This window comes from Symphalangus syndactylus, chromosome 3, assembly GCF_028878055.3.
Source record: "Symphalangus syndactylus isolate Jambi chromosome 3, NHGRI_mSymSyn1-v2.1_pri, whole genome shotgun sequence".
Classification (NCBI taxonomy): Eukaryota; Metazoa; Chordata; class Mammalia; order Primates; family Hylobatidae; genus Symphalangus; species Symphalangus syndactylus.
This window is the reverse complement of record NC_072425.2, coordinates 98,717,147-98,734,771: the sequence shown is the minus strand read 5'-3', so window position 1 is coordinate 98,734,771 and position 17,625 is coordinate 98,717,147. Positions and strand designations below refer to the sequence as shown.

The 17,625-nt window shown below is 32.9% G+C and overlaps 1 protein-coding gene across 5 annotated transcripts in view; it reads left to right on the top strand.

Moving 5' to 3' along the window:
* Positions 1–17,625, top strand: part of PHF14 (PHD finger protein 14) — a 204,772-nt gene that overhangs the window by 171,782 nt on the left and 15,365 nt on the right. For 2 of the 5 annotated variants that reach the window (XM_063637062.1, XM_063637061.1), the window contains one exon: positions 11,037–11,089. The exons of the other annotated variants lie outside the window; for them this stretch is intronic. In XM_063637062.1, the coding sequence (XP_063493132.1) occupies positions 11,037–11,089 (53 nt within the window). The remainder of the gene's footprint in view (positions 1–11,036; positions 11,090–17,625) is intronic. 5 annotated transcript variants of the gene reach the window in all.

The following is a 17,625-nucleotide window of genomic DNA, read 5'->3' as shown; positions in this document are numbered from 1 at the left end:
TATATCTGTGGCATTAAAATTTCATGAGGAAACGGAAAAATACTTCTTTTTTTTGTTGTTTTTTTGAGACGGAGTCTTTGCTCTGTCACCCAGCCTGGAGTGCAGTGGCACGATCTTGGCTCACTGCAGGCTCTGCCTCCCGGATTCACACCATTCTCCTGCCTCAGCCTCCCGAGTAGCTGAGACTACAGGCGCTCGCCACCACGCCTGGCTAGTTTTGTGTATTTTTTAGTAGAGGCAGGGTTTCACCGCGTTAGCCAGGATGGTCTCAATCCCCTGACCTCGTGATCCGTCCGCCTCGGCCTCCCAAAGAGCTGGGGTTACAGGCGTGAGCCACCACGCCTGGCCGGAAAAATATTTCTAAAGAGAGTCCTTAGAAGGTTATAATGAAAAAAAAAAAAAAAAACAGTTGAGAAACACTGGCATAATCAACTTTTACCCACTTTATCCCTTATTATTACATAGTAAACATTAAAAATTATTTTTAAGCAAAGCCATTTTTGTGCCCTGCACACAATGAGCATACTACTAAATTAAGAAGTAAACAGTAGATTCACTTATGTTAACAGCATCAATTGTGATAATTAAGCTAAACAAGGAAATATTTGGCAGAATAAAATAATAACATATAAATCATATACTTAACAAATATTTTAATTTCTAATATTTATCTCACTTGCACATCATTTGTGCAAGTTCTTTAAAGAGAAAAGAGATCGTGAGAGGTAAGTAGCCAAAGTCTTAACATGAGGAGTGGGAATAATGTATTTTTAATTGTATTTTCCTTGTTTTTACAATTTGAAGACTTCTGTTATTCTGTACTCAACTTCAGTGTCATTTGCTTCACTGTCGTTTGCTTCGTTGTGTTACTTGGAACTCAAGTAACCTATCTGAATACCAACAGATGGTTGTTACATTTTTTTCCTATGTTGGTAGCTTGGGGAAGATGATGTTTCTAAAACAGATACTTTCTTTTTTCCCCTGAATGAGTTTTAAAGTATCTAATACAAGCTAAGGCCGTGGAGATATTATAAAAATCTAAGGGAGCAAGGAGGTCTGCAAATGGTATTATTGTTGTTTTCATATTCACAATATTTATATACATATGAAACATTTTGTTATGTTCTTCTAGTTTCACTGAAATTGACAGTAGAAAGCAATTTTGAGTAATTTAACACAAAATTTGCCACTATCATAGAAGTGAATTATTTATAATTTGTTTTAAAATTTACAGATTTATTGAAAAACATATTGCGAGAAAATGTTTAAATAATTTTGGTTGTTGTTTCTAAAAATTAGGCATTCATCTATCTTTCACCATCCAGAATCACTGTATTTATTTTAATATATTCTCACCTGTTTCTTCTGCTGTTTGGGGAGTGTTTGATACATGACTTAGTGTCATTTGCATTATATAAGAAGATTAATTTTACAAGTTCTGTTCTCAATTTGAATAACTTTACATATCGACCTGTGCAGGAACATAATCAAGTTAGCCTAATGCAGTTAACTAATTTTCAAACTTTGATGAATTTTATATTGTAAGGAATTAAAGACAAACAGATATCATCAGCCTTTGCTTTGAAATCAAATTTAAAGGATTTTACCAAGTTGTATTATATTTAAATGAAGAATGTATCTATTTCACACTAACCTTAAAGTATTGGAGGTTTAAAAGGGAAGTCAAGTGTGTATTGTGTGTCAGTCATTTACCTTGGTTTCTGAAGTATGTGAAAAATAAATTACAAAAACTAGAAAATATAAGACGGATAACTTTTGGTACTCTCTAAGGTACAAAAAGTAAAAAGTAAATGTTTATAGAATTGATGAAAATTGAGTAAAATTTTCCATAGGGTATGACTTAGTGTACTATTCCTAATAATATACTAATGCATCATTGTGACCAGCAAGTCCGTATAATAATGATACTGACTTTGAGATTCTTGTTAGAATAGTGAGAATGACCCAGCCTAACAGGCTGGTTGGTTGGAGCAGTAACTTCCAGAGGTCTTTGACTAGAACTCACAGTAAGAAATACATGTTACCCTGTAACGTCTTACACGTTCCTACACACTATTCTGTACACATCCCTACATACACCTCTATACACATTTCTATACATGACTACACATCTTTCTATACATAAACCTTACACCCCTGCACACACCTGTACATACATCTCTACAAACAACTCTACACATACCCTTTCACACAGTCCTACATAGCCCATTATACAACCCTACCATATATACACATGCATACACCCCCACACGGAAATAAAACCTTTTATCCTTACTATGTGCGATATACCCTATTTTATTCTACCTATTCAATTTCACCTTTAAAACAAATGTTGTTCACAACTCTAAATCTACATTTTGTTTAAACTAGTGTGCACTGGCCATTGTAGTACATTATGGCTGATATGTAGGTCTATATGTTGTTTGCTAGTTTTCTAGGTATATGAATGCAGTTATAGAAGCAAATATATACAGTATAGGAGAAAGTAATATTTTACCTATACTGCTAATTTTGTGTAGGGTTTTTTCAGGCTTTTGTGATGAGATCTTTCATTGTTCAGCAATAATGAGCTATGGATTTATAAATTTCTTGTTTTTCTTATACAAACAAATAATATAATCCATAACTGCAAGAATATACTATACAGAAATATTTAAAGAGACTACCATTTCAAGCAAAGAAGTTGAAATAATAGGATTTTAAACATGGTCAAATAATAGGATTGAAATTTCTATACTATTTATGATAAAATAAAGAGCTTTATGCCAGTAGAATGGCAGTAGAATGCAAATGTTGGCATTATCTGAAATTGTTCCCAAGTACTTACTGACACTGAGAAATGTTTAATTCCTGGGAAGCGTCTTTGATATATGATCAGTTTCTTCATGTAAATGTCCAAAAACCAATACTGTTTCCTGTTTGTTACATTTATTATGTTTTAGGTAACTTCCTTTTTCATGTCTGTTTCCATAAAATTGAAATTAAGTAAAATATGTTCTGAGGAACATAAGACAGACCTGGATTTGAATATCTACTTCTCCGCTTAGCTGTGCCACTCTGGGAAAATTCCTTAACCCTCCTGAGTTTACATTTCCTCATCAGGGAATGAATTGGTTCTCCAAGGTTGTTTTCGGAAAATACCAATCCAGTTACACCTTAAGTTTTACTTGTATTTCTCATTCATTTAGCATAGTTGAGATTGTATAATTTAAATTTAGAGCAACTGGCCAAATTCTTTTAGATCTTGTTTCTGTCAGGGTTATCTCTGTAATTAAGAAATCCAGAGTTCAGAAGGATTGTAAATGAATTGTCTGAAGATATGTAATAAGTAGGGGCAGGCCCAGATGAGGACTTTGACTTTCTATCTCCAAGTCTAATGGTCTTTCCCCTGTATAGTACAGAATCTGGTGCTCATTTTGTGATTAAATCTCTTACAGTGCCTACACAATTCCCAAAAAGTGTATATATCTCACAGGATGATTATGCTAGTTGGGTTTATTGTTTGTTATATGCAGAAAAAGTAAAAATATTTTCTCATTGTTTTGATATAAAATAAATTATTTAAAAATGTTCCTGGCATTGTGTTATATAATAGCCTAAGTTGCATCAAGAGTATAATTTGGTAGCTGTTTCCCACAGGGAAGTTATATCTCATGTACAGATTTCATTCCTTGAAATTATTAATAGTTTCATGTTGCATCAGTGACAGTATGTAAATCTCTACCTGATTATTGGTATTTTGGGGTTTCACTTTTTAAACCTAGTCTAAACTTGTGTCTAACAGCTTTTAAGTTTTTCGTACTTATATGACTTTATTATTGATATAGATGTTTTTTATTCCTACTTGATACTGCCCTTTTCTTACTGTCTTATCTGTCACAATTGAAAATAAATACTGCTTTTGTGAGAGAAAAATACTAGCATGTCTTCCTCAAATTATCAAAATACGAGAAGTATTTACCTAGAAAATTTCAAATGGCCGTATTTTGAATATCTAGAAATCAGAAAAATAAGCAAATAGCTTCACTGCTTATTTTTAGATAGCGATTTTTTTAATTTCTTAGGGATTTTTGTTGTTGTTAGTTTTGCTGCTTGCATATGCTTCTCAGTAAAAGCAAATAGTTTTATTGAGCTTTCTCCAAAATCTAGACAACAATGTTAAATTTATTATCAATGAAAAATTATGAACCACAAATACATATTATCCCAACTTATAAAATTACAGATTTTTTATTTTCTCAGTAAACTTAGGTATCTTCAAATTTAAAGCTGGTAGAAATACATGATGCCCTTTTCTGTTCTTATAGTGATACACATAGCAATTATTCACTGCGCCATAATGGATCATTTTTATCTGCATCTTGTGCCTGTTCTGTTTATATAGAATAAATATTTATGTTTTATCATTTTCCTGGACTAGGAAATACAAATAGAATAAGTTTGAAGTATCAGCTATAATTCATTGCTTGAAAAGAAATGCCTTATTCTGATATCATGTAGAAAACTATCTAAATCATTTCAGCAGCAAGCTTATAACCAAGATAACATCAGCATTTTCCCTCTTGAAAATGTGTCTTCCATATATTAAAGTAAAAAAGCAGTATTTTATTAAAAATGCTTGTGACAAGTTTAACCTATCATCATCATAAACTTTAGTATAAAGAAGACCCTGTTAGGTTTGATAGGGGAAAAAATGATGGTAAGATTTTGCTTTAGTCACTTGTTCACTATCCAAGATTTTCACAAAACTCCTAAGATGCAATAAAATACAAATGAAATGGTTCCTATGTTACTAGATTACAGTTTTCTACTGTAAGTTTTCAGAAACAAATTTGTTATTCTAAGTATACATTGATAACACTCCTTTAATGACTTAATGGTTAATTGGCTAATATACAACCTCTCAGTTTAAAAAATCTAGAATTTTCTTCCCACACAGAAATTGTAGCCCTATAATTTGCTACTGCTTATATCTTGTTGTACAGTGAAATATTTGCATAGAATAGGAAAAAGTTATCTATTTGATCCACATCACTTAGAAATTAGGAATATAAAGCATTTTAGTTTTGTCAGAAATATTTGCCTTACTTTGGGAATCTGTATTTCTTGAATTTGGCTTGATAATTGGCTTTTTCAACAATAGAAAAACAAAATTGTATTGAACTATGGTTTATAGTACTAAAATGTGTACCTAAATAATTTTTGAAGATAATATGCTATAATAATTTGTAAATAAAATATGTAAACTTCATTTAGCATAAATGTTTCCTATAAATAACCGTGAAACATTATTTTTATTTTTTGTAGAGACTAGGTCTCATTATGTTGTCCAGGCTGGTCTCAAGCCCCTGGGGTCAAGTGATTCTCCCGCCTCTGCCTCTGAAAATGCTAGGATTATAGGCATGAGCCACCATGCCCAGCCAATTTTTTTTTATATTGTTCCATATCTATGATTTATTTAATAAGGAATTAAGTGACAGATCACTTTAAGAAATAATACATTTTTGACTGAATTATTTTGTTTTCATTATGGAAATAATGCATGTTTATTATAGATTATTTGGAAAATGCAGAAAAATAAAGAAAAGATAAAGAAAATAAAAGTCATGACCTACCTTCCAGAGATTACCACTGTTTGCATATTGGTGTATGTTTTTCTAGCTTTTATTTTTACCATTATTTAACAAATATCTACTAAGCATCTTGTAAGTGTAACACCCACTGATAGTACAGGGGAATACTCTGGTATTCTTGCAGGTCATAACCTTTATCCTCTTGATGTGTATGGCCTATAAAATGTATCTAGGCAAGTGACATGAAAACTGGAAGAACCCAAAGTGCTCTTAAAACAGGTACCAAAACCAAAAATTGACAAATGGGACTATATCAAACTAAAAAGCTTCTGTACAGCAAAGCAAACAATCAACAGAGTAAAGAGACAACCTATAAAATGGGGAAAAAAAGTAATTGCAAAGTATTCACCCAGTAAGTGCTCTGTAGAGCATGCCTGGAACTCAAACAACTCGACAGCAAAAAAACCCCAAATAGTCCGATTTTAAAAAGGATCTGAGTAGAAATTTCTCAAAAGTCATACAAGCAGTCAATAAGTATATGAAAAAATGCTCAAAATCACTAATCATCAGGGAATTGCAAATCAAACCATGATGAGATTTCTCATCCCAGTTAGAATGGCCATAATCAAAAGGACAAAAAATAGCAAATGGTAGCAAGGATGCAGAGGAAAGAGAAATCTTGTATACTGTTGGTGGTAATGTAAATTCATGCAGCCATTATGGAAAACAGTATAGATGTTTCTCAAAAAACTAAAAGTAGAACTAACTTATAACCCAGCAATCACACTACTGGGTATTTATCTAAAGGAAAATAAGTTAGTATATTGAAGAGATACCTGCACCCCCATGTTTATTGCACTATAATATGTAATTATAAATTATGTACCTATACCCCATGTTTATTGCAGAGATACCTGCACCCCCATGCTTATTGCAGCATTATAATTTATAAACTATGTACCTGCACCCCATGTTTATTGTGGCACTGTGATTTATAATATTATATAAATATAATTAAATGTAATATATTTATATAATAATATATAATTATATTTACTAAAGTTCCTAATGTTTTTATATCATTGTAGGTTGAATATGGTTAACAGTAATTTAGTGTATATTCTTAAAAAGTTAGAAGAGAGGATTTTGAATGTTTGTGACACAAATGATAAATGTTTGTGGTGATGTGGGAGAAAAAAAGGAAGGAAAATCTGAGATGTGCTACAACATAAATGAACCTTAAGAACATTTTGCCAAGTAAAATAAGCCAGTCACAAAAAGACAGATACTGTGATTTCATTTGTAAGAAGTAGTAAGAGTAGTAAAAAATCATAGAGACAAGGAGTAGAATAATGGTTGCTAGGAGGTAAGGAAAGGATAGAATGAGGTATTTTGTGTGGTACAAACGGGAACAGAGTTTTAGTTTTATAAGATAGAGTTACAGAGATGAATGATGGTGATGGTTTCACAACAATATAAATATTTAATATCACTGAACTGTATACTTAAAATGGTTAAGATGGTAATTTTTATATTATGTCTATTTTATACCACAATTATAAAAATGATTTTAAAAAAAACCCTCAGGGGAGGGGTTCAGGTGGCAGGGGAACTCACCTGGTTTGAAAGGTCCCAGCAAAATATTCTTGATATTTTTAAAATGTGGTAGAAGTTTTTCCTTCATTTCAGTACTATTATAGGTGTATGTCCTCACTTGCTCTCTTTTTCTCTCTTATTTTTTAAAATTCCATTCGCCATTTCAGTGAGGCTCTAGGAGGAAAAACAGTTCTTCCTAGAGTGTGCATATATCCTTCATATCTGAAAAATTCACATTTTTTAAAAAGTCACTATGCTATAATTATTGTTGCTAAAACTTATATAGACTGAAAATGAGCAAATCTCCAAATTCATTAGGCAGTTACTTCACTATAAGCAGAAAAGAATTGAGCATTTCCAAATTCTTATAATATAAAGGTGCTGATTAACTATTTATAATTATGAAAGCATTTTTCCAGTTTTAACATTACCATTGCCCCAAAGCAGCAATTCAATAGCAACTTTATTTAAAAATTATATTAATATACTTCATCAAACTATTTAAAGAACTACTTTTCTGATCAAATAACTGTGCTTTGTTTATACCACAAGGAAATATACTAATGAGCATGAAAAGTAACATGCATTATAGATATATGGAATATTATTATTTTATTAAAACAATAAATTAACATCATAGATGCCTAAACCTCTTAATTTTTTGCTCTTTTACTTCTATCGTATACATTAGACATTACCATATGTTACACTTGTTGGATTAGCATCAGAAAGTAAACTGAGGAAAACGTAAAAGCATAATTTATATTCTCATTAATTTTTTAAAAGCAATGGCAGATAACTTGAATATGTTGAGCCTAAATTTATCACAAACTATTATTAATTAAATTACATTATTATATTTAAATGTTTTATTGGAAAATCTATGGTCAAGACATTCTGTTTTTTGACAGTTTCTAGTGCTTTACAGTGAAAATGTCAGAATTCCTTCAATAGAATATTTCACATATATTTACATACATTACAAATATATTCACATTACTTACAAATTAAAAATTATATTTTGAAATATAATTTTTGTATGATTTAAGACTTTACTTTTGAGACTAATGCCACAGGAATATCAGATGGGAAATATCTTTGTTCCTTCAAGAGGAATTTCTTTTTCAATATTTTCATTGACAAATGTTTTAACAGCTTCTATTCTTCAGAGACTCTAACCTTGTCCTCATCCCTTCTCCAGCTGTTGCCCCATTTCTGCACTATGGCAAAATTTCTAAATAGTTGTCTAGACTCAGGATCTCCATTTCTTCACCTCCATGTCTCTATTTTTCACCAGAATTGGAAATGTTTTAAGAAATAAGTGAAAGACTACAAAATATTATATACCCCCTGACTACAATCATGTAGAGATAATTCTCAGGACACTAAACTGAAATTGAAAGATTTGAATTTGAGTATCTATCTATGGTTGGGGGTATAGGGCAACATATATGTAATTTTTACAAAAGCATTTAGAGAACTCTACTATGTTTGAGATTTTCCTTTCATACATACATTCAGCTCCACATGGTCATTTCCAGCATAACTAGGACATGTAAATATAAAATAAGATGATGAAACATGTTCTGTTTACAATAAATGCAATTGACTCACTTTTGTGCAAATCAACGATGCAGCTTTTTTGGTTTTTATTTACTTATGTATTTATTTAGAGACAGAGTCTCGCTCTGATAACCCAGGCTGGAGTCCAATGGTGCAATCACAGCTCACTTTAGCCTCAACTTCCTGGGCTCAAGCAATTCTCCCTTCTCAGCCTTCTGAGTAGCTGGGAATACAGGTGTGTGCCACGACACCTGGCTAATTTTGTATTTTTTAGTAGAGACTGGATTTCACAATGTTGCCCAGGCTGGTCTCGAACTCCTTGAGCTCAAGAGATCTGCCCACCTTGGCTTCCCAAAGTGCTGGGATTACGGGCATAAGCCACCACACCCAGCCTATTTTTTATTCAAACTGAAAGCTGAGAAACTAGGATAAAGAGCCATATGTGTTGTTTGGTTGTACAGTATATATTTTTATGCTGCAAGAAAGGTTTCATTAAATATAGGACATATAAAATATAACAAGAAGTCCAGAGATAGCAGCTCAAGGCCATCAGGAGTGATTTTTACTATGATTCTTTTGGTCTTTCCATTATGATTCAAAGATGGCTGCTACAGCTCCAGTTATTATCCATGTTCCTGAAGTTAAGAGGAAGGGTGAAGTGCAAAATAGGATCTCTCATTCCCTCTTTAAGCTATTTGAACAGTCTTTGGTCCCCATTACTCCACTACAATGACTCTTGTTAATGTCACTTACAATCTCTTGTCACACCCAATAGTTATGCCTCTGTCTGAATCTTACTTGACCTCTCAATGTTATTTAACAATGTCAACCATTCTCTTTCTTGAAACATTTTCTTTTCTTGGTTTCATGACTTGTAATTCTCTTTGTAACTGGCAGACCCTTCTCAGTCTTCTTAGCTGAATTCTCCACTTGTGCTCAAGTTGTATTACTAAGGCTTGGTCATTGTGTCCCTTCTCTATTTGTATGTCCCTGGGTGATTGCATGCAGTTTTACCTGTATTTGGGGGACTTCTAAATGTGTAATACCATCCACAAACTCTTCTTCCGAGATCTAAATTCATATATTCAAATGTTTGCCTGACATTCCCACTAGATAACTAAAGATTGGCTCAAACTTAATGTTACCAAAATAGAATTACTGGTTTCTTGATTCTTCTCTATTCCCATCACAATTTACTTCTCCCACAGTCTTTCCCACCTCAGTCTCATCATTTTTGACAACCAGCAGCACAGTAATCATTCCTAATTACTTTCTTTTGTTTAATTCCAAAGCATATCATACTTCTTTCCATTCTGACTACATTACAGTACTCCAAGTTACCAGCATTCCTGATCTGTTTGCAATAGACTGCTTCCTTATCTCTGTATTTGTGTTCTTTCCTAATTTCTACCCATCTTTCTCTATACTACAGCCAGAATAAGCTTAAAACCCAAAAGCAAATCATATTATTTAAATTCTTGAACCCTCCAGTGGCTTCTCACTGCAAATCAGATAACCATTATGGGCTATGTAGTCAACTTAACTTTTCATCTTATGCTAGATTTCCTGTCCTTTCTGCTGCTAATACATGCTGTGCTCATTTCTACTTTAGGGCCCTTGGCCTTGTTCCCTATGCCTGTATATTCTCTTCTCACAGATCAGTACATGACTGTTTCCTTCAAATCATTCAGGTCTCTGCTCAAATGTCAGCTCTTTTGTAGAGGGGCTTCCTTGACTACCTTGCCTAAGAGAACATGTGCTCCCATACTTTCTGTCCTTTTACCCTGTTTCTTTCACTGTATCAAAATATGAAATTATTTATCTGTTAACAGTTTGTTGCCTGTCTTTCTATTGAAATTTAAGGCTATGAGGACGATACGCTGTTGTTCACCACTATTACCCCATCTCCTAGAACAGAACCTGACACGTAATAGACACACATTTGTAGGTTAACAGACAAATAAACATTTAAGTTTAATTCTTAAAATATAACAACTTTTAGAAAAGGAAGCAAAAAGGTTTATTTCAATTCTAGTTAGAAGAAAAAGCACTTTCACCAACAGTGCATCTGAGCTCAACTTTGAACCACAGTTTTTGGAAATATATTTTAAATTTTAGATAACTATAGCTAACATTGTTTTGAATATCTACTTTTATTGTGTTATAAACATTTTACTAGCATAATTTGCATACATAATCATTTTTGTTTATTCAAACCCAAAGTCATTCCTTGAAATAGGGTTTTTTTTTGTTTTTTTGTCTTGTTTTGTTTTCATTTTACAGGTAAGAAAACTGAGACTGAGGGGTCATATGCCTTTCACAAAGTCAAACCAATAGTAAGTGCCGAAGCAGGATTCATTATAGATTTGTCTGACACCAAAGCCTGTGCATTTTCTGCTGTGCTCATGTAGATGTTTTAGGTAAGGCCATCATAATTGTTTTAAAAAGATATATTCATAGGATGCACACACACAAATTTGTTTAACATGCTTGATTTGCCATCATTTAATCTAAAGTCATATTGACTCATTATGGTCAGTACTGACTCATCATGGCAAACAATTCCTGACTACAACGCAGGAGACATAAATTCAGATTCTAACTCTACCAATTGGCTGTGGGACTCTGGGGAAGTTCATTCTGTATTCTGGGAATGGCTTTTCTATCTACAGACTAAAAAAAATGGATCAAATGATTTTTAAATAAGATACCTTCTAGCTCTCAAATCTTCTAGAAATCCATTGGCAATCTATTGCAACTTGCTTTGGCATCTGATTTATCTTTTGAATGCAAATTACTTATTTAATATATCAATTTGCTCTTCCTAGAACTACACTTGGTGGGCAGTATTCCTTTTAATCAGTCTTGAAATTTAGGGAGATAAATAAAAGAATGCTGATACAGAATTTAAAAGTTGTCTTGAATAATCTGTAGTTTTATTTTTTGTTATCTACTGATGATTTTCCTCACGTATGAATAGAGATTCTCACTGAATTATCTTGTTTATAATAGTGTTTCAATTAATTTTTTTTTATATTTCGAAGTATACAGCAGGTAAGGATAGTTTCACCTCTTCTTTTACAATTTTTATACTTCATATCTTTCTCTTTTCTGCTTGTGTTAGCTAACATCTCTAAAACAAGATTAAATAATAGTGATATATTTATTGTTACTTTAACTTGAATGCTTCTAGTGTGTGAGGCTAGCTTTTGAGATGAAAAACATATATGTTATATTAAGTATAACATGGATAAATATATACATGTAATGTTGAAAATACATTGCAAGTCATGGAAGATTTACATAGCATCATACATTCATATGAGATGTTGAGGTGTAACAATGTGCCAGGGAGTGATTAATATTCAATTCATTGTATTGGTCAGATCTGGTAAGACGGAAGGGAGGAGAATGGGATGGGGAAGGAACATCCAAGAGAGCTACAATAAGTATTAAAATGCTTATGGTTATCGTTACTGGTTATAGTTATGGTTATTGTTGTGCAGGAAACATTTTATAGCAAAATAATTTGATATGCTAAAGAAACATGAAGGTTTCTGTGTTAGCTGGTTATAAAGAACGGAGGCATAAATTGAACACAGGTTTGCCTTTCGAGTGTATAATTTTCTAGAGAATAGAAATCACCTCTATTCTCCTCCCTGTCCTGAACATATGGCATATTATAAGAATTCACGACATAACTACTGAATGAATAAAAGAAGAAAGAAGGAAAGGAAAGAGCGAGGAAGTGGGAATTTTTATTTCTTTCTTCTCATTCTTTCATTTGCATCATTAAATTTTTAAGTAAATCTTACTTTAAATAATGCATAGAGATTTATTTGTATATTACAATCCTCTATTTTTTCCAGAAAGCAGAATGTTACCAAGTTTTCTATACAGCTTTCTAGAAATCAGCATACTATTAGATATTTATTGTGCTGTTTGTGGTGTGTGTGAAACATGTAACACAAATTAATTATGGGGTATATCATTTCTGTGCTGAGTCCTCCAACAATGATTCAGGCTACTTAGATTCTAAGAGTTAAAACTGGTATCAAAGTCTCAAATGTCTACTGTGGTTTGCCTGTATTCCTGCTTTAATCAGTCTTTTGAAATTCAATATGTTAGCAAGGTTTCAAACAATCCTGAAAGTTTGAAGTGTACAAACATTCAAGTACAGTTTATTTTCTACTTTAAAAGAAAATTAAAAGAACTACACTGTCTTAATGGGTTTTCTGTTTACAATAAAAAATATATCAATGATTTTAAAAATAAGAAAAGCAAAATAGAATCTTAGACAAAAATGCCTGTCATAATGCAGTGGTGAAATATAAATTTAAATTTTCTGAGTAATTGTTGAACATCTATATTATGAGAAATAGCACTTTGTAAACATTTAAAATATTTTTATTGAACAATGTGGTTGCCACATAATGTCACTGTGAAGTCATTGACTTCTATGTATTTTCTCATTTTTATATATTTAAATTTATAACTTCAGGCCAGGCACAGTGTTTCTCGCCTGTAATCCCAACACTTTGGGAAGCCGAGGTGGAAGGATGGCTTGAGGCCAGGAGTTTGAAACCAGCCTAGGCAACATAGTGAGACCACCATCTCTATAAAAAGTAAAAACAAATTAGCTGGTTGTGGTGGTGCACACCTATAGTTCTAACTACTTGGGGGGCTGAGGCCAGAGGATCATTTGAGCCCAGGAGGTTGAGGCTGAAGTGAGCCGTGATCACACCACTGCCCTCCAGCCTGGGTGACAGCAAGACCCTGTCTCAAAATAAATAAATTTATAACTTCATGTTTGTTGTTGTTGTTCTTAACCGCAGCATTGTGTCAGAGATTTGTAGTCATTTTAATAGTATTCTGGGATTTTCCTTTAAGACTCGAGTTTGAGCTATCAGTGTTCCCAAGAGCCCCAAGGGTCCTGCATGGCCCTGGCTCTGTAGAGGCTTGTGATTCTTCTTCTTACAAATAAAGGCCATTTTTTTCTTGCTTGGAAAATAACTCATTTTGTAAGTAGCTGTTAAAGAATTGAGAAAGCCACTATATGAGTGTATTTTAAGACATAAGAACAGTCATTCCAAGGTAATGACAGAATTTTATGTTCCTCAGAAGCTGATCCTTGTACATTTTTCCAATATACCTTTTTCCTCTTCTATTTCTGTATCCTCATGAGATTTAAGAAGTATACCACAATAAATCCTAAATATTTTCAGAATAGTAGAAAAACTAGAAGGAGAGTTAATATGTTTACCAAAATTTTCGTAAATAATCTTCAGGTAGCAGAACTGTCAAGCTGTTTTGGATTTGAAAATTGCTTTTGATCAGTACTGCAAGATAGACTTAGGACCTTTTAAAATAACAATAATAATCTGGTCAGTATCCATTGAGCAAAAATTGAATTTTTTTGCAAAAGTATGTGAAACTTTTAAAATTTATTGATCATGAGCAATTCTAACTGTATATATGGTATATTGAAAAGAGAATATTTTTTATAATCAGAGCTGAGTTTGTAATCCTGTCTCCTCTAATATTTTTGGATATGTGACCAAGGGCAGTTCCTGAGTGTCACCAATCTTCAATTTCCTCATTGGAACATAGGAACAATAATATTTATCTTGCCTGGCTTTTGTGAGGATTATAAATAACAAATGTAAATACAAGCCTTTAATAATATACAATAATATATTCGTAATATATTTTGTATATATTTAGGAAGTACTCAAAAAGTCAAAATTATTATTTACTTGATTCCCATGCTTCTATATAGTAAGGAATTCATTCATATATCCAAGAACTATTCATAAGAACTATTCATTGAAAGGCTACAATATGATAGGAATAAGACAAACTTCTAAGGATATTGTAGGAAGAAAAACAGAAAATCTGCTGTCGTGGAGCATGCACTCTAGTAAGGAAGACAGACAATCTGTAAATAACCAAGTAGATGATCATTTTATTGTAATAAATGTTGTGGAAAACAATCTGAGTGATGGAGGAAGGGCAGATTTTGTGCATAAAGTCAAAGAACTCCTCACTCACTGATACCTGCATGACAAGAAAAATGAGCCATACAAAATCAAAGTAGAGGAAACACCTAGTGCACTTTGTTCAGGAATCAGAGGGAAGAGCAGCATGTTTGGAGCCAGATGAGGAAACTGAACTTGTGAGCAGATTGGAGAACTCAGTGAGGCCAGAAAGGTGAGAAGGGCCTGATGATGTAATTTCTAGGTCATTGCAGTAGTTTGGATTTTACCCTAAATACAAAGCTACTAGAGCATTTCAAGCATGGGTGGATTGTGATGTGATGTGTGTCTTACGAAGATTACTGCCTCCTATATAAAGAATAGGTATACAATTATAAAACCAAAGCAAGGAGACTGATCAGGAAGCTATTGGATTAATCCACAGGCAAGAAACATGATAGCTTGAACTAAGATGGTAACAGTGGAGATAGAAAGCACTAGACAGATTTTAGATACCCTTGGGTGATAAAGACAACAGGAGTTGGCTATAGAGTATAAGAGAAAGGAAGGAATTAAGGATTGACCCCTAGAGTTTGTGTTTGAACAACTGAGTGTTATAGACCAAGAGAGGTATGAGGCTTTTTTAGTGGGGGTAGGGGAAGTGGAGGGATGGGAATCAAGAATTTGGCTTTGTACATGGTATGTTTGAGGTCTTTATTAAAAATTTAATGGAGACAAGTAGCAATTGGAATATGAGTTTAAAGCATGGTATAGATGTGAGGGCTGAAGATATAAGTGGGAAAGTCATCATAAAGTAGTTGGCATTTGTGGCCATTTAGAGTCATCTCCAGATAACTATTATCAAAGGATAGCTGAGTTCTAAGGACAGCATTAAACCTAGGGAAAAACTCATAGAACTAGCAGAAATTTAAGAGGCCAATGTTGTCATTGGTAAGGATTCTTTAACAGAAAACCCACCTACTTTTAATATTTCATACCCTGTATATTCAAAATTGAGAAAGTTGGGTGGTTATAGGATTAATTAAAGAAGACTTTGTTTTCTCACATTATCAGTGTGTTGACTTTTAACCTTAGACTTACTCCCATGGCCACAAGATGGCTACAGGGTCTCGAAGTATTGTGTCCTCACATTATAATACATACAGGCAAGCCTATGGAAGTGGTCCCTGTCGTGTGTGTGTGTGTTTGTGTGTGTGTGTGTGTGTGTGTGTGTGTGTGTGTGTTTTAAGAATAAGGAATACTTTCCCAGAAGCTCCCCTGTAGGCTTCCATATATGACTTATCCAGAATCAGTTCATGTCTCCAATAGGGTCTACCATGATAATGATAGACAAACACATTTGAAAGAAACTAATGGATTTAACCAGGTTATTTATATGGAATTTACATTGCTGTGACTTGTAAGTGAAACTTCATTGCTATGACTTGGACTATTTACTAAATAATTACTATTGTATTTATATTAAGGAATACTGATATTTACCATTACGTATACAGAGTTCCTCAATTTAAAATCACATCCACTTGAGTATGTGTGTGTGTGTGTCTGTACATTTGCATATATAAAAGAAAAACAACATATAAACATCATTTCAAGAAGGTGAATTAAATTACTTTTAATTTCTCTTCCAATTCCAATAGTCAGTATTTCTAAAAATCAAAGATACAAAGATAAAAATGCTTTGTATTTGTAAGAATATGGCCTGCTTTCTTTTAAGCAACTATATGCCTAAAAAGGTCTTAAGTCAATTTAATAAACTATATTTGTCTAATTTCTGTACCAAATCTGTCTTCTAAATAATAGTCCTACCTAGACCTATATTGGTCCTACCTAGATTCCCAATATTGTTTTCGTATCAGTTGGACTATCATGCTAACATTATTGCTTTATTCAGAGAGAAAGAGCATTAGTTTACATTCTCTACAATGATAACATCATGTAGACTATAGAGTAACTCTGGGAAGAACTTCAGTTAAAAATGCTAATCAAATGCCCGTGGTGTGACTTGGAGGAATTATTTAATTAATAGCCTTTTCCTCATTGCTACCTAGGAACAAATGTCTTTAAATGTAATCATTCACCCAATTTATTTATTCTTGCTGTCTATGAATAATACAATTATATTGTCTGTGAATAATACAAACAGTTGAAATTGCAAGATCAAGAAATTAGAGTGACATAGGTAGAACTGGCTTCTATTTAATAACATAATGATGGTTATTTAGCTAAAAAAAAAAAAAGCACTGTTTTTGAAGAGGATCCTTACTATCTATCTGTAGGTACCTATCTTCACTACAGCAGTATGTCATTAATGATTAAAAACTGTCGTAAAGTTAAGCCTAGAAAGAGGAAAGAATAGACTTTATTGTGCTTTCTGTGGGCCAGGATTTGTGCTAGGCTCCTCATATTTTATTTAATAATTTTAGTCATCAAAAATAGTTACTGCCATTTTATAGATGAGAAAACGAGGTTCTAAAAGTTTAAGTGATTTCTTCAAAGTATTTTTAGGTAGTGTAGGTATCAAAGTTAGGATTTGCATCTAGGTTTGCCAGTCACTGACAACAAAGCCCAAATTTCCTCCACTACACAATTGTATAGAAGAAACAACAAATACGAAGTATGTCAGAAGTAACCAACCATGAGCACTGTGTAATGCTAGAACCAGAAAAGCAGAATTCCCAACCTTTCTGTGTTATTTTCCACTACTTTGCTCTTTCTCACTGGGCTTTGGCTGACTTACCCTTCCCACTGTTCCCTTTACTTAGAATATTCTTCCCTCCATTGATGTGGAAATAGTGAAAATAGGGACGTTATTTTTGACACTGATAATAAAGTGCGACTATTGAGGAATTTTTTTGTGCGAAATTTTCTAAAAT